The 20,262-nt window shown below is 41.6% G+C and overlaps 1 protein-coding gene across 1 annotated transcript in view; it reads right to left on the bottom strand.

Moving 5' to 3' along the window:
* syt14a (synaptotagmin XIVa) overlaps positions 1-20,262 on the bottom strand; it is a 179,084-nt gene that overhangs the window by 36,830 nt on the left and 121,992 nt on the right. Inside the window, exon 5 of the mRNA XM_023995029.2 lies at positions 12,114-12,385. Within this exon, the coding sequence (XP_023850797.1) occupies positions 12,114-12,385 (272 nt within the window). The remainder of the gene's footprint in view (positions 1-12,113; positions 12,386-20,262) is intronic.

Here is a 20,262-nt window from a genome sequence, read left to right as displayed (position 1 = left end):
TGGGAACTCGGGGAAAAAACCGACGTCCGACTAGGAAAATACGCTGTGAACTCGGACTTCCAAGTCGGGAACTCCGGCCTCTTTCTAGAGCTCCGACCTGAAGATCACTGACGTCATGATTCAACCTTTCTTTTTTTCAGAGTTCCCAGTTGTCMTGAAAGCACCATAAATCCAGAGAATGGCAGACTTTGATGACAAAGTTTGATGACAAAATCTGCCCACAAGAAGGATCGCCGCGCCACCTTCCTGTTCAAGTGAGCACAGCACAACAGGGTGAGTCCAAATATGAATCGTATGCTACTGCATAACTTATGTAATATGTAAGGGGTATATGTATACTGTAGCTAAGTAAATAACACTAAGTGTATGTTGTGTAGTAAGCTGTTAGTAGCCCATGTGCCTCATCCTAAGAATTTGGTCCCTTGCCCCCTCATAACTTAGCCTACTGTTCTGACTTGGTAGTGCACATGTAGCCTATAGCCTGTTTTAGAAGAATGTCATCATTGAATATTGTAAGAACTTTCATTGTCTGGCGCCGAAGAACATGCCTGACGTTTTACATTCTCCCGACCAATTGTGCTATTTTGTTCGTTTTTTTTGCGTTTGTTTATCTTATTTTTTTTACTTACTGTGTACATAATGTTGCTGCGACCGTCTCTTATGACTGAAAAGAACGTCTGGACATGACAACAGTGATTACTCACTGCGGACTGGAATAAACTTTTTCCMTTAACGAGTCCAACGAGAAGGATATTCTGCTTTCACTGGAACAGGCCCAGATCCACGCCTTTTGCGTGAAGAAAAGACACAGGGAAAGGGGCCGCAGAGAGGGCAGTCTGCTGAGAATCCAGAGGCGAGCGAGTAAACTCCCAATGCCATCCGTTCTTCTTGCTAGCGTGCAATCATTGGAAATTAAAATTGATGACCTACGATTAAGATTATCCTACCAACAGGACATCAAAAACTGTAACATCTTATGTTTCACCGAGAAGTGGCTGAACGACGATACGGACAATATAGAGCAMGCGGAATTTTCCATGCACCGGCAGAACAGAGACGCTACCTCTGGTAAGACGAGGGGTGGGGGTGTGTGTCTATTTGTCAATAAAAGCTGGTGCGCAATGTCTAATATTAAAGAAGTCTCGAGATATTGCTTGCCTGAGGTAGAGTACCTTACGATAAGCTGTAGACCACACTATCTACCAAGAAAGTTCTCATCTTTATTATTCGTAGCCGTCTATTTACCACCACAGGATGGTCTTAGCTGGCACTAAGACCATTCTTAACCAGCTCTATAAGGCCATAAGTAAAMAATAAAATGCTCACCCAGAAGCTGCGTTCCTAGTGGCAGGGGACTTTAACGTAGGCAAACTTAAATCAGTTTTACCAAATTCTTACCAGCATGTCACATGTGCAACCATAAAAATAAAAATCCTASACCACCTTTACTCCACACACAGAGGTGCATACAAAGCTCTCCCCCGCCCTCTATTTGGCAAATCTGACCATATTTCTATCTTCCTGATTCCTGCTTACAAGCAAAAACTAAAGCAGGAAGTACCAGTGACTCACTCAATATGGAAGTGGTCAGATGACACGGATGCGACACTACAGGACTGTTTTGCTAGCACAGACTGCAATATGTTCCGGGATTCATCCAATGGCATTGAGGAGTACACCACCTCAGTCATCGGCTTCATCAGTAAGTGCATCTACGACATCGTTCCCACAGTGACTGAACGTACATATCCCAACCAGAAGCCATGGATTACAGGCAACATCTGCATCGAGCTAAAGGCTAGAGCTGCTGCTTTCAACAAGCGGGAGACTAATCTGGACACTTAAAATAAATCCCAAGCACACCAAGACAGTCGTGAAGAGGGGACGACAAAGCCTATTCCCCCCCAGGAAACTAAAACGATTTGGCATGGGTCCTCAGATCCTCAAAAGGTTCTACAGCTGAAATATCGAGAGCATCCTGACTGGTTGCATCACTGCCTGGTACGGCAATTGCTCGCCCTCTGACCGCAAGGCACGTGTAGTGCGTACGGTCCAGTACATCACTGGGGCTAAGCTTCCTGCCATCCAGGACCTCTACACCAGGCGGTGTCAGAGGAAGGCTCTAAAAATTGTCAAAGACCCCAGCCACCCTAGTCATAGACTGTTCTCTCTACTACTGCATGGCAAGCAATACCGGAGTGCCAAGTCTTGGACAAAAAGGCTTCCCAACAGTTTTTACCCCCAAGCCATAAGACTCCTGAACAGGAAATCAAATGGCTACCCGGACAATTTGCATTGTGAGCCCCCCCCGCAGCAACCCCTCTTTTTACGCTGCTGCTACTCCCTGTTTATCATATATGCATAGCCACTATAACTATACACTCATGTACATACTGCCTCAATTGGGCTCCCGCACATTGGCTAACCGGGCTATCTGCATTGTGTCCCATCCACCAACCGCCAACCCCTCTTTTACGCTACTGCTACTCTCTGTTCATCATATATGCATAGTCACTTTAACCATATCTACATGTACATACTACCTCAATGAGCCTGACTAACCGGTGTCTGTATGTAGCCTTGCTACTTTTATAGTCTCGCTACTGTATATAGCCTATCTTTTTACTGTTGTTTTTATTTCTTTACCTACCTATTGTTCACCTAATACCTTTTTTGCACTTTTGGTTAGAGCTTGTAAGTAAGCATTTCACTGTAAGGTCTACCTGTTACCTGTTGTATTTGGCGCACGTGACAAATAAACTTTGATTTGACCTAAAACACAAGGCCAAATCTGCACTGGAGTTGCTTACCAAGAAGACAGTGAATGGCAAGACCTTAAAATGGTTGTGGTTCTAGCAATGATCAACAACCAATTTGACAGAGCATGAAGAATTTAAAAAAGAATAATGGGCAAATGTTGCACAATCCAGGTGTAGAAAGCTCTTACAAATGCAGAAAGAGTCATACAGTGTGTGCAAATGAGGTAAGATAAGGGAGGTAAGGCAATAAATAGGCCATAATGGTGAAGTAATTACAATATAGCAATTAAACACTGGAGTGATAGATGTGCAGAAGATGAAGGTGCAAGTAGAGATACTGGGGTGCAAAGGAGCAAAATAAATAAATAAATACAGAACGGGGATGAGGTAGTTGGATGGGCTATTTACAGATGGGCTATGTACAGGTGCAGTGATCTGTGAGCTGCTCTGACAGCTGYTGCMTAAAGTTAGTGAGGGAGATATGAGTCTCTCAGCTTCAGTGTTTATTGCAGTTCGTTCCAGTCATTGGCAGCAGAGAACTGGAAGGAAAGGCGGCCAAAGGAGGAATTGGCTTTGGGGGTGACCAGTGAAATATACCTGCTGGAGCACGTGCTACGGGTGGGTGCTGCTATGGTGACCAGTGAGCTGAGATAAGGCAGGGCTTTACTTAGCAAAGACTTGTAGATGACCTGGAGCCAGTGGGTTTGGCAATGAGTATGAAGCGAGGGACAGCCAACGAGAGCATACATGTRGCAMTGGTGGGTAGTATATATGGGGCTCTGATGACAAAACGGATGGCACTGTGATAGACTGCATCCAATTTGTTGAGTAGAGTGTTGGAGGCTATTTTGTAAATAACATCATTGTTGTGAAACAGGAAGCCGATTCTCGATTTAATTTTGGATTGGAGATGTTTAATGTGAGTCTGGAAGGAGAGTTTACAGTCTAACCAGACACCTAGGTATATGTAGTTGTCCACATATTCTAAGTAGTGATGCTAAGAGTAGTGATGCTGGACGGGCGGGCAGGTGCGGGCAGCTGCGGGCAGCGATCTGTTGAAGAGCATGCATTTATTTTTACTTGTATTTAAGAGCAGTTGGAGGCCATGGAAGGAGAGTTGTATGGCATTGAAGCTCGTCTGGAGGTTTGTTAACACAGTGTCAAAAGAAGGGCCAGAAGTATACAGAAGGGTGTCMTCTGCATAGAGGTGGATCAGAGAATCGCCAGCAGCAAGAGCGACATCATTGATGTATACAGAGAAGAGAGTCGGCCCGAGAATTGAACCCTGTGACACCTCCATAGAGACTGCGAGAGATCCGGACAACAGGCCCTCCGATTTGACACACTGAARTCTATCAGAGAAGTAGTTGGTGAACAAGGCGAGGCAGTCATTTGAGAAACCAAGGCTATTGAGTATGCCGATAAGAATGTGATGATTGACAGAGTCGAAAGCCTTGGCCAGGTCGGTCGATGAATACGGCTGCACAGTAATGTCTCTTATCGATGGCGGTTATGATATCGTTTAGGACCTTGAGCATGGCTTAGGTGCACCCATGACCAGCTCTGAAACCAGATTGCATAGCGGAGAAGGTACGGTGGGATTCGAAATGGTCGGTAATCTGTGTATTGACTTGGTTTTCGAAGACCTTTTAAAGGCAGGGAAGGATAGATATAGGTCTGTAGCAGTTTGGGTCTAGAGTGTCATCAGTGTCATCAGTTATCTGGATTTGGGTGAAAGAGAAATGGGGGAGGCTTGGGCAAGTTGCTGTGGGGGATACAGGGCTGTTGACCGGCGTAGGGGTAGCTAGGTGGAAAGCATGGCCAGCCGTAGAAAAATGCTTATTGAAATTCTCAATTATCGTGGCTTTATCAGTGGTGACAGTGTTTCCTAGCCTCAGTGCAGTGGGCAGCTGGAAGGAGGTGCTCTTATTCTCCATGGACTTTACAGTGTCCCAGAACTTTTTTGCTACAGTATGCAAATTTTTGTTTGAGAAAGCTAGCCTTAGCTTTCCTAACTGCCTGTGTATATTGGTTCCTAKCTTCCCTGAAAAGTTACATATCACGGGGGCTATTCGATGCTAATGCAGTACGCCACAGGATGTTTTTGTGCTGGTCAAGGCCAGTCAGGTCTGGGGTGAACCAAGGGCTATATCTGTTCCTGGTTCAACATTTTTTGAATGGGGCATGCTTATTTAAGATGGTGAGGAAGGCACTTTTAAAGAATTACCAGGCATCCTCTACTGACGGGATGAGGTCAATATCCTTCCAGGATACCTGGGCCAGGTCGATTAGAAAGGCCTGCTCGTTTGACAGTGATGAGGGGTGGTCGTTTGACCGCAGACCCATTACGGATGCAGGCAATGAGGCAGTGATCACTGAGATCTTGGTTGAAGACAGTAGAGGTGTATTTGGAGGACAAATTGGTTAGGATGATATCTATGAGGGTGCCCGTGTTTACGGATTTGGGGTTGTACCTGGTAGGTTCATTGATKATTTGTGTGAGATTGAGGGCATCAAGCTTAGYTTGTAGAACGGCTGGGGTGTTAATAAGCATGTCCCAGTTTAGGTCACCTAGCAGCACGAGCTCTGAAGATAGATGGGGGGCAATCAATTCACATTTTTTGTCCAGGGCACAGCTGGGGGCAGAGGGTGGTCTATAGCAAGCGGCAACGGTGAGAGACTTGTTTCTGGAAAGGTGGATTTTTAAAAGTAGAAGCTCGAATTGTTTGGGTACAGACCTGGATAGTAAGACAGAACTTTGCAGGCTATCTCTACAGTAGATTGCAACTCCGCCCCCTTTGGAAGTTCTATCTTGTCGGAAAATGTTTTAGTTAGGGATGGCAGAGTGTGCTAAAGCAGTGAATAAAACAAACTTAGGTAGGAGGCTTCTAATGTTAACATGCATGAAACCAAGGCTTTTACGGTTACAGAAGTCAACAACTGAGAGCACTGGGGAATAGGAGTGGAGCTAGGCATTTTTTAACAAGAGTTTGAATTAAGGTGGGTTCCGRCTACTCATTACTTCACATAGAAGTAGCCCATTTCAGTGTTGCGGACAATTTAAGTTTGAGGCTTTACTGAGCCAGACAAACTTCCCACTTCGAGGACAGCCCTTCCTCGTTTTTTCCGCACACCAAGAATACAGACATTTGCTCAGTCTTACACGAACTGGCACATTTTCTGACTGGCGCTCGCTTTCTTGCATTGTTGTTATCCTTCCAAATAATGACTTTGGACATGTGTGCGTTACTATCAATGTAACTGCCTTATTTTCTGTATGTCATTGTAGAAAAGTAGTGAAGACATCAAAACTAAGAAAAAACTATGAAATAACACATATGGAATCATGTAGTAACCAAAAAAGTGTTAAACAAATGAAAATATATTTTACATTTTACATTCTTCAAAGTAGCCACACTTTGCCTTGATGACAGCTTTGGACACTCTTGGCATTCTCTCAACCAGCTTCATGAGATAGTCACCTGGAATGCATTTCAATTAATTAACATGTGTGCCTTGTTAAAAGCTAATTTGTGGAAATTCTTTCCTTAATGCATTTGAGCAAATCAGTTGTGTTGTGACAAGGTATGGGTGGTATACAGAAGATAGTCCTATTTGGTAAAAGACCAAGTCCATGTTATGGCAAGAATAGCTGAAATAAGCAAAGAGAAATGACATGAAGGTTAGTCAATGCCGAAATTTTCAAGTACTTTTGAAAGTTTCTTCAAGTGCAGTCGCAAAAACCATCAAGCGCTATGATGAAACTGGCCCTCATGAGGACCGCCACAGGAAAGGAAGACCCAGCGTTACCTCTGCTGTAGAAGATAAGTTCATTAGAGTTAACTGCATCTCAGATTGCAGCCCAAATAAATGCTTCACAGAGTTCAAGTAACAAACACATATCAACATCATAAGAGAAGACTGCGTGAATCAAGCCTTCATAGTCGAATTGTYCAAAGAAATCACAACTAAAGGACACCAATAAGAAGAAAATACTTGCTTGGGCCAAGAAACACAAGCAATGGACTGGTGGAAATCTGTCCTTTGGTCTGATGAGTCCAAATTTGAGATTTTTGGTTCCAACCGACGTGTCTCTGTGAGACGCAGAGTAGGTGAACGGATGATCTCCGCATGAGCGGTTCCCACCCTGAAGCATGAAGGAGGAGGTGTGATGGTGTGGGGGTGCTTTGCTGGTGACACTRGTGACACTTAAACCGCATGGCTAATGTATGGAAAGTTACTGAGTGAGACCACGAGGAGTGCAGAAAGATTACATTCTGTCAAAACATGTTAAACCTCATGGCTCCTAAGGAGGGAGGCAAAGGACAACAGTCAGGTTTCAGTCACTGATAAGGTAAGACAGTCGTGGATTAGGGAGGAGCGAGCAAATCGGCCCGAGGTCAGGTCAGATGAAGTGAGAAGGAACAGTCCTATCCCACACATATGTAATTCCATGCCCACGAAGGTTCTAGCATGAGGCAAGGCCAGGACTACACCAGTGAGCGGAACCAATTAAGTTCCTGACAGAGATGTATTGGCTGTCTAGATGTGCAAAGAGTTTACTCCGCCTAGTAGGGGTGTATAAATATATGTGCTTGTGTAAACATGCATTTGTCTTTGCAGCTGTATGACCCAGTGGGTGGATAAACATGGTTTGAGCTTTTTCAAGTTGTCCGTGAGTGTGTTCAGAACCTAACAATACTTTCAAAATCTTAGCTAGCAAGCTAGACAAGCACTCATCATCATGAATCAGGTCGACAATCTACTGGGAAATCCTTTTCAATCGCTGTCATATGAAGATGAATTATAAATAAAACGTACKGGTGCACATCGGCCATTGGACATAAACATTACAAAACAAGTTGGTAATCGAAATTCAACAATTAATGGTTTGGAAGGAATCTGTGGCTAACCGCAAGCGTTGCAAAACCATCACTAGCCTGCTATTCAGTGGAGAGGGCGTGTGGACCATCGTGCCACCTTCCTGTTCAAGTGAGCACAGCTCAACAAGGTCCAAAAATGTCTTGTATGCTGCTGCATAAATCATGTAATATGCCAGGGGGATATGTATACTCTAYCTAAGAAAGAAATACTAACTGTATGTTGTGTAGTAAGCTGTTAGTAGCCCATGTTCCTCACCCTATAATTTGGTCCCTTCCCACCTCATAACTTAGCCTATTGTTCTGACTTGGTGGTGCACATGTAGCCTATAGCCTGTTTTAGAGAAATGTCATCATCAAATATTGTAAGWGCTTTCATTGTCTGCTTATATGTCCCCTTTATTTATCCTACAGTTCTGACTTTGTGTACAGGGAAAATACTGTAAGAATGGCTCATGTTCTGAATTCTGTCGCTGTACAAATAGTAATATTGACTACGTCTGTCTTAGGTCGCTCATTAATGTCTTAAATCGACATTACGGATTGCCTCTTTCCCGCTCATCATTCCCTTATGTCATAGTTTGTACATCTCAATTGTCAGTAGAAARCATATTTGTTTAAGCAATCAGCCATACAAGCTATGTTTTTTTAAAAGGCAGTAAATGAAGTTGAATGAACTGTTTTGCTGCCAGGCAAGGCTCCGCTGATCCCAGGTGTTAAGGATTCACTCCATGGTACTGAAATGAAGCTATGCTTTTGGGATAGCTTCATGTAGGCCGGCAACGTTTGTCACCGTTATAGTCCAATTAATGTATTGTTTAGTGTTGTGTTGTGTAGTGGGTTTGCTGGCATGCATCTAAAAACATTTCCCCCCCACTAAAAACATTTTTCCCCCACTAAGATTTACATGCTAAAACTGTCACTGGCCTTTATACTTTGTAAATACTTGTGTAATTTCTCACTAAATGATGGACATGCCATTGGTAGACATTCCAGCAGTACCTGTTATTCCTTAAAACTTCTTTGGGATAGGGGTATTCGGAAGTTTGGATGACGGAGGTGCCCAAAGTAAACTGCCTGTTACTCAGGCCCAGAAGCTAGGATATGCATCAAATCATGTATGTGAGTATAACAGAACTGGTATGGCAGGCGAAAACCAGGGGAGATTCCATCCGGATTTTTTGTTGTTGTTGAGCTCACCACTTGAAATGGCTGTCTATGGGAATATCAATGGAATACCTCCTAGATTGCAGTTCCTAGGGCTTCCAGTAGATGGCAACAGTCTTTAGAAAGAGTTTCAGGCTTGTTTTTTGAAAAATTTGCTAGAATTTGTAGTCTTTCTAGGTGGCTCCCATTTTGGCTGTAGTGTTGTGGTGCGCGTCGGTGAGGGCGCGCATTTCGATATGTATCTCCGGTAATGAACATACTATTCTYAGGCGCTGTCCTCAGATAATCGCATGGTATGCTTTCGCTGTAAAGACTTTTTGAAATCTGACAAAACGGCTGGATTAACAAGAAGTTAAGCTTTTAAATGATGTAAGGTACTTGTATTTTTATGAATGTATAATATTACGAATTTTGTATTTTGAAATTCGCGCTCTGCTTTTTCACCGAATGTTGTTCGCGGTGGGGCGATAGCGGCACGCCTATCCCAAAGTTAAGGTCTGAAAATAGCCTAGAACAGGGACAGGCATTTTCGATGGGGGTCGGAGCCACAAAACAATGGAACTKAACATGAGGGGCAGCAGTGGCTCATGGGTCTGCGTACCCACATCCATACCCCAATTTTTTTTATATAATGAACATCCATAATGTACTTTTTACTCCATACATTTTCCCTGACACCCAAAAGTACTTGTTTATATTTTGAATGCTMAGCAGGTCAGGAACATTTTCCAATTCACGCAAGAGAGCATCCTTGGTCTGCCCTACTGCCTCTGATCTGATCTGGTGGACCAAACACACATGCTTCATTTGTTTATTATGTTGTGGTGTGCCCCTGACTATCTGTAAATAAAATAAAACAAGAAAATGGTGCCATCTCGTTTGCTTAATATATTCTTWGAAGTCTAAGCCGCTGAGGGAGGGGTGACAAGATGACATATATAATTGTTTTAAGAAGGTCATACCATGGATCATTTAGCTACTTTATTTAGCATATTAGGACCCCTTTAGATCAAAAAAATATATATTGAATTTGGCCTTCACTACTATAGCCCATAGAAACACATTGAATAACACATTCATAAATGGCAAAAAAATACAAAAGGTTTTGAAGCGTCTGTTCTATCTAGGAGATATTAGAAAGGAAATAAATATTTTTTCTTTTACACAGGAATTATAGGTATATATATATTATTTTTGCACCTATTCATTTGTATGGATTACCTTAGACGAGTTGGAGAACACCATCGTGTTCGTGAGACTCTCCTTTTCCTACAGGGGGTCATATTTGTTTTTTCTAGGTCTAACCTSTCACAGATTCCCCCGGTACTGCTGCTCAGTCCCTGCACCATCTCTGGAGGTCTACGTCACCGGCCTCTAGGCGTCACTGAACTGTTTCATTACGCACACCTGGTTCCCATTTCCCCTGATTAATAATTACATACAGTATTTGGGCTCTCTGTTCACCATTGTCTTGTCGGTTATTGTTCCCATGTCCGTTGGTCTATGAGTACCTGTGCTTTGTTATTTCGGCTTTCGTGTTGTGTGTACTGTGCACTTTTTTATTACGGGTCTCGTCCCGTGTATTGTTGTGCATTTGTTATTACGGGTCTCGCCCCGAGTAGTGTATTGCGGGTCTCGTCCCGTGTATTTATTAGGTTTTACCTCGCTCTTTTGTTTGGGTTACATTCCTGTGTTTTTGTATACATGTTTGTTTCGGGCTTCGTCCCCGTGCCTTTCATGGCATGTTGTATATTTTGGGTGGAGTATTCAAATCCGCTATTACGTATTCCTGCGCCTGTCTCCAATCATTTATACAACGTGACATAACCATTTTTTTATTTGTATTATGTTACTTAAATTATAGAGTCTAGGGGGATTAATATAAGGAATTTGAAATMATTTATACTTTTACTTATGATACTTAAGTATATTTAAAATAAAATACTTTTAGACTTTTACTCAAGTAGTATTTTACTGGGTGACTTTCACTTTTACTTGTGTAATTTTCTATTAAGGTATCTTTACTTTTACTCAAGTATGACAATTAGATTTTTTCCACCACTGCTGCCAAGGCATGCTAAACTTACAAACTACATTATTTTACTCAGCATAGAGCTAGTCTAAAGTTATACATCACACTATTAAAACAGTGTGACTGTTTTAAAATAAAATMTTCAATATATTTAAACATATTCTGAATCGTGTGCTTATTTTTTAACCATTGATATGTTCTAGTGGCCATTTTGAGACCTCTAGGGGGGGCATCAGGTACTGCTGGAATGTCTACCAATGGCATMTCCATCTTTTTGTGCGAAATTCAACTGGTCACTCAAAACATTTATTTAGTCATTATAAAGTATAAATATCCCACACTTAACAGTCACGCAAAAATATGATTAGTGATTTAGGAATAAACATTTTACTAATCAATTATAAATGCTTTATTACATGYYATTATTATAAAGTCTACCCSAAAATGTTTTTAGCATTAAGGCCTSCAGTCTAAAACTTCACCCTGGAGTATTGATTTACTGACCGATCTGTAGGGATAAAAACTGAYGTCAGTTTCACTGTCTTCAGTGATATTTTGTGTGCTTCCATGTGTTCTATCTCTCCATTCAGCCGAAGGCCTCTTGTAGGTTCTAGATAGCACAATTTCTAAGAGTGTACAAGGCAAGAGGCTAATCTCATCAGCATTTAATTTCACACCGCTRTCACATTGCACGAGGGTGGAGAGAACTTTTGCGTAAATGCARGAATGCTTCACAATATCTGTGACAKGATCAGCCTCTTGTTCAGCACTCTCTCTGTACTTTCCTTATTTGCACCACTGTTTATGGTCACGCCATATCACAGAGTCTCAGTTTACACCTTTTTATTTTATGTTAGTGTCTGATCTCATCTCCGATTCAGACATTTTACACCGACATATGATAATCACAAACATGCCTCACATCTTTCAAAAATAAATATATTKCAAATACATGTTGAACAAATGACCATATTATGTTTGATTCACTCTTCAATTTGCATCATTGGCATACAAACTCAAGTGGTCATTTATCTTAGATGTAGCCTACATACTTTATACGGTATGTTTTATAGAAATGTGGCAAAACACATTGGAGCGGTTTCCTGGATACAGATTAAGCCTAGCCCTAGACTAAAAAGCTAAGCATATCCAATGAAAAMAATTTTGAGTCCAGGACTAGACTTAATCTGTGTCCGGGAAACTGGCCCTCAGGAAAAACTTTCTCCAATATGTTACTGGTTATGTCTTTCCGGTATGGCCCGTGGTGTCTCTCACCTCTGGGCTGAGCACAGCTGTGCTGTCGCTGGGTACGTCCTCCTCATARCCCTTGTTTAGGTAACTCTCTGTCTCCTGTCCATTGCTGGCCTCGCTCGGACACTTGCCGTAGGAGTGATGGGGACTGTCGCTGTTTTGGGACAGGTTGCACTTGGCGTCGCCCAGGTCTGATGGTGTGTAGGACATCCGCGGGGAGCCGTCCTCGTCCTGGTACGGTGGTGGTTGAAGCTCATCCAGCGGGGGCGTTCGCCTCATCCTCTGAATGCAGTTCGCTGGTTGGGGGGGAAGGAGAAGAGATCATCAAACACAAACAAAATGACTTTGGCAGGCTCAAGCCCAAACCTGTCTCTTCCTATACCCTTGTTGAGTGACAATCTCCTACAATTGTAAGGGATTGATTTGGTGTATTGTCCAATTCAAGCCAATCTTAAAAATTCYTTTGACAGTTCTATCTAATTTCTGCTAGTCCTTTCTTGGATCACATTTTCAGTGTGAAACACTGATATACAGGCAGTCCCTCCAGGATTTTTTAAATATATGCCCCCCATAATTTGTAGGTACTAAAAAGATTAAACCTACATATSAAATCAAATGTTATTTGTCACATGCGCCGAATACAACAGGTGTAGGTAGACCTTACAGTYAAATGCTTACTTACAAGCCTTTAACAAACAATGCAATTTTAAGAAAAATACCTAAAAAATAAGAAATAAAAGTAACAAATAATTAAAGAGCAGCAGTAAAATAACAATAGCGAGGCTATATACAGGGGGTACCGGTACAGAGTCAATGTGCGGGGTCACCGGTTAGGCGAGGTAATTGAGGTAATATATACATGTAGGTAGTTATTAAAGTGACAATGCATAGATAAAAACAGAGAACAGCAGCAGCGCAAAAGAGCATTGCAAAAATAGTCTGTGTATTCATTTGATTAGATGTTCAGGAGTCTTATGGCTTGGGGGTAGAAGCTGTTTAGAACCCTCTTGAACCTAGACTTGGCGCTTCGGTACCGCTTGTCGTGCGGTAGCAGAGAGAACAGTCTATGACTAGGGTGGCTGGAGTCTTTGACAATTTGTAGGGCCTTCCTCTGACACCGCCTGGTATTGAGGTCCTGGATGGCAGGAAGCTTGGCCACAGTGACGTACTGGGCCATACGCACTACCCTGTAAGTGCCTTGCGGTTGAAGGCCGAGCAGTTGCCATACCAGGCAGTGATGCAACCCGTCAGGATGCTCGGGTTGCTCTCGATGTTGCAGCTGTAGAACCTTTTCAGTCTCCTGAGGGGGAATAGGTTTTGTTGTGCCTTCTTCACGACTGTCTTGGTGTGCTTGGCCCATATTAGTTTGTTGGTGATGTGGACGCCAAGGAACTTGAAGCCCTCAACCTGCTCAACTACAGTCACGTCGATGAGAATGGGGGCGTGCTCGGCCCTCTTTTTCCTGTAGTCCACAATCATTCCTTCTCTAGATAACATTGAGGGAGAGGTTGTTGTCCTGGCACCACACAGTCAGGTCTCTGACCTCCTCCCTATAGGTTGTCTCGTTGTTGTCGTAATCAGGCCTACCACTGTGTCCATCGGCAAATTGAATGATGGTGTTGGAGTCGTGCCTGGCCGTGTAGTCATGAGTGAACAGGAGATACAGGAGGGGCTGAACACGCACCCTGAGGACCCCCGAGTGGAGATCAGCATGGCGGATGTGTGTTATCTATCCTCACCACTAGTGGCGGCCCGTCAGGAAGTCCAGGATCCAGTGCAGAGGGAGTGTTTAGTTTAGGTCCTTAGCTTAGTGATAGCTTGAGGGTGCTATGGTGTTGAACGCTGAGCTGCACTCTCACATAGGTGTATTTTGTCCAGTGAGAAAGGCAGTTGGAGTGCAATAGAGATTGCATAATCTGTGGACTGTTAGTGGTATGCAAATTGGAGTGGGTCTAGAGGTTTCTGGATAATAGTGTTGATGTGACCCATACCAGCCTTTCAAAGCACTTCATGGCTACAGACGTAGTGCTACGGCTGGTAGTCATTTAGGCAGGTTATCTTAGTGTTCTGGCACAGGGACTAAGGTAGTCGCTTGAAACATGTTGTATACAGTCTCAGACAGGGAGAGGTTGAAAATGTCAGTGAAAACACTTGCCAGTTGGTCAGCGCATGCTCAGAGTACACGTCCTGGTAATCTGTCTGGCCCGGGCCTTGTGAATGTTGACCTGTCTTTACTCACATCGGGCACGGAGATCGTGATCACACAGTTGTCCGGAACAGCTGATGCTCTCATGCATGTTTCAGTATTACTTGCCTCGAAGCGAGCATAGAAGTCATTTAGCTTGTCTGGTAGGCTTGTGTACATAAAAACCAAGAAAAACACCTGGGGTCCAATCTGCAATTAACCCTATCAGTCCAGACCCCTGCAAAAAAAACATAGTATTTTTCTGACTTTCATTTATCTGCATTCCACCCTTAAATATAGCCTCACAATTATGTTGTTTTACAATGTTATTTTCATGATAACCAGGCTACAAGTAGACACAATACAATCTGACATAAGGTCCAGCAAAAGGAAAACCTGAAAAAAACGAATTTATATGAATGCTGAAATAGTTTACACATTGGGAAATAAATATCCAACTAGTCATTGACATCTAGTAGAAAGAGGAGGAAGGGAAGCGCTACTAAGGTACACTATAGTATATTTTGGTAGATAGAAGGTGCTCTTTGTAAAAGGTGTAATGGTCATCAAAAAGAAAGAGGACCAAGGCACTCTTAATAATTAATTAAAATGCCTTTATTAGTATGGCATGTTCAATAGAAACAAAGTTTTTTAAAAACCGACGCGTTTCGGCTGCATGGCCTTCGTCAGGGAGTACGAATATAGCCTCACAATTATGTGTTTTACAATGTTATTTTCATGATAACCAGGGCTACAAGTAGAACACAATACAATCTGACATAAGGTCCAGCAAAAGGAAAAACCTGAAAAAAACGAATTTATATGAATGCTGAAATAGTTTACACATTGGAAATAAATATCCAACTAGTCATTGACATCTTGTGGAGTTTGTGACAGCAACCAAGATTGTTTTTTTATATCGAAATAAACATTGCCTTTATAGTGTTAAAAATAGGAGAAAGATTGTTCAAGGAACGTTTCTCCTTGTATTGGATTTTGGTGAAATTGTTTACCTGCATGCGGAAACCTCTATTTTAAAACCCTTGGACGCAGTCTACCGTTCCGCAATACGTTTTATCACAGTGGACAATTTTAGGACTCATCATTGTAGTCTGTATAAAAATGTGGGATGGACCTCTCTGTCTGTAAGAAGAGAGCTGCATTCTCTTTTATTTATTTACAAAGCAATCTTACAGAAACTCCATCTATATGTAACTTCATTAATTAAGATAAGAATCATAAGTTACCAAACCCATTCTCAGGAATGGATAACACTAGAGATCCCTTCAGTCTTCACAGATGTAGGAAAATCCGCGTGTAGTTTTTTTGCCCCTAATTTGTGGAACAATATGCAGAGTTCACTGCAGCTAGATGTACTGTTGCCATTCAGGCAGGTCAAATTATTGATTGAGGACTTCTATGTAGTTGAATGTGATTGCTTTAATTAAATGTTTATTTTTGTTAATTGTGTGCTGAATTACATTGTTTTATACACTTGTATGTTTTAATATTCTGTTTTTATTGTAATGTGTACAGGGCTCTCTTGTAAAATAGATATTTAATCTCAATGTGACTCCCTGTTTAAATAAAGGTGAAATAAAATAATAAAATCATAAAACTATGAGCCAATTACAGTATTATAGACACTATGTCCTGGGATTTCCTATGATCTTTTATCTAACGACTGTTGTGTAGCTTGTCAGCATCATAGAGCAAAATATGCATTACATGTGCGTGTTTGTGAGAGTCTCAGCATTTCATACATAGTTTTTAATAGTTTGTAGCTCAAACCATTCAGACACTGCTGTCACACCCTGATCTGTTTCACCTGTCTTTGTGCTTGTCTCCACCCACCCCTCCACAGGTGTCGCCCATCTTCCCCATTATCCCCAGTGTATTTATACCTGTGTTTTCTGTTTGTCTGTTGCCAGTTTGTCTTGTCTCGTCAAGCCTACCAGCATTTTCCCTGTAATTTTCCCCGTGTTTTTCTCTAGTCCCTGTTTTTTAGTTTTCCCGGTTTTGACCATTCTGCCTGCCCTGACCTTTCYGACTCTGCCTGCCCTTGACCTGTCGTTTGCCTGCCCCCTGTTTTTGTAATAAACTTGTATTACTTCGAACTGTCTGCATCTGGGTCTTCTCCTGAGCTSTGATAGCTACAGTTATGTTTTTAAAGACCCCTTCGGGATCCGCCCTTGTCTCACAAACATCGCTCTAGCTCAGACCCCGTTAAMCACACAGACTTATGTTGTTGTTATCTACAGATGCAGAAGAAATAGACAAATTCAATGGTACAACCCAGATGTCTGTAACCCATTTTAAACACACAATGTTTCAAATGGGTTACAAGTTCAAAATGCTCCAGCGTTATTGTGGGACTCATTGGGTTAAGACATGAATCTTAATTACATKTTCCATGATAACAATAAGAGACAAAATGCTATTTTGGGCTGTTTCTTTTTTTGAACAAACACAACTCTTTTTTGGAACATAACAGTTGGTGAGAGCCTAGCTAATCTAGGTCTACATTTCAATGTCATTATACATTTCATTGTCCATTTCATCCTCCTTGTCCTCCTCCATACCAATAGCTCCACTGCATAGTTGTTGGTTGTGGTACATGAAGACCAAGGCTCGTAGGTTGTTGTTGGAGGTTGATCAGCGATCAACACGAGCTTGTTTATACTGCTGCTTCAGTCAGCATCAAATGAGTTTGAGACTGCATCTTTGTAGCATTTGGCCAGGGTGCTCCTCTTACTGAAGCCTGGAACGGCCTTGTAACTAGACACTCTGTCATCCATAAACGCAATGTYATGTGGATCAAACACCCTCACTCCTTGGAGGAACTCTATGGCAGGCTGTCCATCTGACTCGCACTTTGTGAGTTTTTCTTCTGCATTATTGTACGCGTCTTCAACAGTGTTCCAAYAAAATGCTTTGCACAACAAACGGCAAGTCGTCAACTGTGTCAGCGTAGTGTCAAGAGGCCTCCATACTGTCGCTCTTTGATAGCTGCAATGTTCCTCTGCAAGTCCCCCAAGTAGTGAAAGAGCTTTGTTGTCACAGGACGACTACTCTGGAAGATGTTGAGAAACTGCGGGATGACTTTGAACTTATCGGCCATGATGTTCAGCTGAATCGCTTCGGGCCACACCACCGGTGAATGACCAATGAATAAAAAAGAGGAACATATAGTTATACTCACTGTCCAATGCCATGATGGATTACAAAAAAACATGTAGGCCTATTTCTTTTAACTGCATAATTATAATGACCTGTTTAATTACTTTCATAATCATTGCAGATTAACATTACATTAGATGTTATCAATTGCTTGCGCATTGTAAAGAAAGAATGCATGTAGATTTGAATCATACCTGTGTTTCCCTCTCTATGAAGTGCCAAACTGCACTGAGTGGTACTGCACTGCGAGAATCACGAGTTCCAGCGTGTTGCACGTGATTGGGTGCCATGGTAGGCTCGTCAATCTACCAGTTTGGTGGTAAGAAATGTAAGGTATCTTCTTTGCATGCCCCTGCCTGTAAAACATCTGCAAAGAGCTCAGCGTGAATGTTCAGCTGATCAAAAGGTTTGCGGAAGCACTCACTATCAGATTCATGATGTGAGCCATGCATGTTATGTGCAAGGAGTTGGGGTACAATAAGTGCGTTTACATGCATTCAATATAGGATTATTGTGAATGCTCTGATTAATATAATAGTTAGATTAAAACATTGACATGCTTTGCAAGAAGAACAATTTCCCTTACTATCCGGTTTACATGGACAGCTGATAATCAGGCTACATGAAAAATACTACTTTGAAAAATGCAGAAAATCTGCAATCAAAATAAAATTCTATCACAGCAATCAATTCATTTTTGGGAGCCTATTTGATTCTGAGTTCGGACATATAATGTTTGTATGTGAAAACTATATCTAAGATGCATACTTTCTGATTTTCCGAACTCCCTTCTCTGGCGCCAAAGAGGGAGTGTGAAGCACATGCATAGATCAAATACACCACAGGAACTCTGATTACAAGCCGTGTCTCAAGCCATCCATTCTGGCCATTTTAACAGTACTAAATACATTGAATATATGATATTGCACAAATAATATTTGGTTGTGTATGAAGGTCTTAGGTAACATTAGAATATTTCCCCCCCAAAGAAAACAATAGCTTTTTCATTAGTTAAAAAAAAAAATCACTAAAAACACCATAATAAAATGGTTAAATCCATCTCAAAGAAATCATTATTATTTCGTTTTGGCAGGTCTTAAGAAACATTTTGAAGTAAGAAAATGTATTTCAAAAGAAAATAGTATTTAAAGTTTTAGTCATTTTAGCAGAACTCTTATCCAGAGCAACTTACAGTACTGAGTTCCAAATTTCATATTTGTTTGTACCGGTCCCCTGTGGAACTGAACCCACAACCCTGGCATTGCAAGTGTCATGTCTACAAATGAGCCACACGTTTAGTAGCCTAAGCTATATACTGCAGCGAGTGCTCACTGTTGAAGCTTGGAACCGCTGTTATTCTTTTAGAAATTGATATTTTGAAAAAAAGAGCCCATCTGCAAAATGTGAGTTGTTTGCAAATGTAGTTTTTTGTTGGGAAACCTTAGAATATGCTATTTCTGATAGGTAAATAAATGTAAATGTCTTATCTGCATGAACCTATGTAGGATGATTTTACATTTTATTTTTGGTAGCTCTGGGCCCGGCTGCTAAAACATCTTAAGTTCATTTCTCCCTTATCTTTTCTCTTAAGTTTTCTTAACTTTAAGTCAATTGCTAAACACATTTAAGGGTGCAAAAGTTAAGGTTGCCCATGAGGTCTCTTAAGTGCTTTATTCAGATGGACATCAATGTAAACTTTCCTTTCCCTGGTTTCCAAAGAAAAACAAGCTACTTAGATAAACAATGGAATTGCACAATCCATGGCTACATTGCTAGCTGCTAGCTAGCTACCTACTCTGTAAGTTAGAGAGAGAAAAAGTAAAATTATTTATTTTTATTATCTTCTGAAACAATTTGTTCCTCCTGTCTTGAATGTAGAAGTTATATTTTGTGATCTCCCCAAATAAATGCAATCTCTTTGATGAGATGTTCAGTCAGTGAACCAGGTCATCTCCATGGTAACCAGAMACTCTTTCTGGCAAATGTACCTTTAAACTACCGTAAAACCCTTAAATTTCCCTTAACAAAGAACATGTTTGAGGGCCTCAATGCAACACCCTTAAAAAATACCCTTAGGTAAGGGAAACGTATTCCTTAAGGTAAAACCTTATAGTCCAGCGGATAGGTGAAATAATTGTTCCATTTTATGATACAAGTATCAAAGTTGGTACACTAATACTAGATACCTTAAGGAACATTTTAAAGATTGGAGGCAGTCTGGGGTCTTATGTGACTTAGTCATAAGTCTGGGCATATAGATAAGAGCCGTTTGGGTGCGACTTCAGTATGTGACATCATGTTCTCACTCTACAGGAAATTAGATGGGTGGAAACATGCAGGAAGGAACAGATAATTTGGCAATGCCAGGTATCTTAATCTGAACAGACAATAAATCAGCTTTTACACACCATGTTCCTAAGGAGTCTCTAGATTTTGCGCTCCCTGAAGTAGAGTATATTGTGATAAATTGCAGGTCACACTACTTGCCTAGAGAGTTCTAAGCTATACTTTTCGTGGCTGTTTATTTACCGCCAAGACGATGCTGGCACTAAGACCGCACTCAGTCAGCTGTATAAGGAAATAAGCAAACAGGAAACACTCACCCAGAGGCGGCGCTCCTAGTGGCCGGAGACGTTAATGGGGGAACTTAAATCAGTTCTACCAAATCTCTATCAACATGTTTAATGTGCAACCAGAGGGAAAAAATTTAGTTCAGTCTCTGGATAATAAAGTTGACGAGCTCAGGGTGCGGGTCTATTTCCAGAAAGACATCAGGGATTGCAAACATACTTTGCTTCACGGAAACAT

This window comes from Salvelinus sp. IW2-2015, linkage group LG10 (genome assembly GCF_002910315.2).
Source record: "Salvelinus sp. IW2-2015 linkage group LG10, ASM291031v2, whole genome shotgun sequence".
Taxonomy (NCBI): Eukaryota; Metazoa; Chordata; class Actinopteri; order Salmoniformes; family Salmonidae; genus Salvelinus; species Salvelinus sp. IW2-2015.
This window is presented reverse-complemented; position numbering and strand designations above follow the sequence as displayed.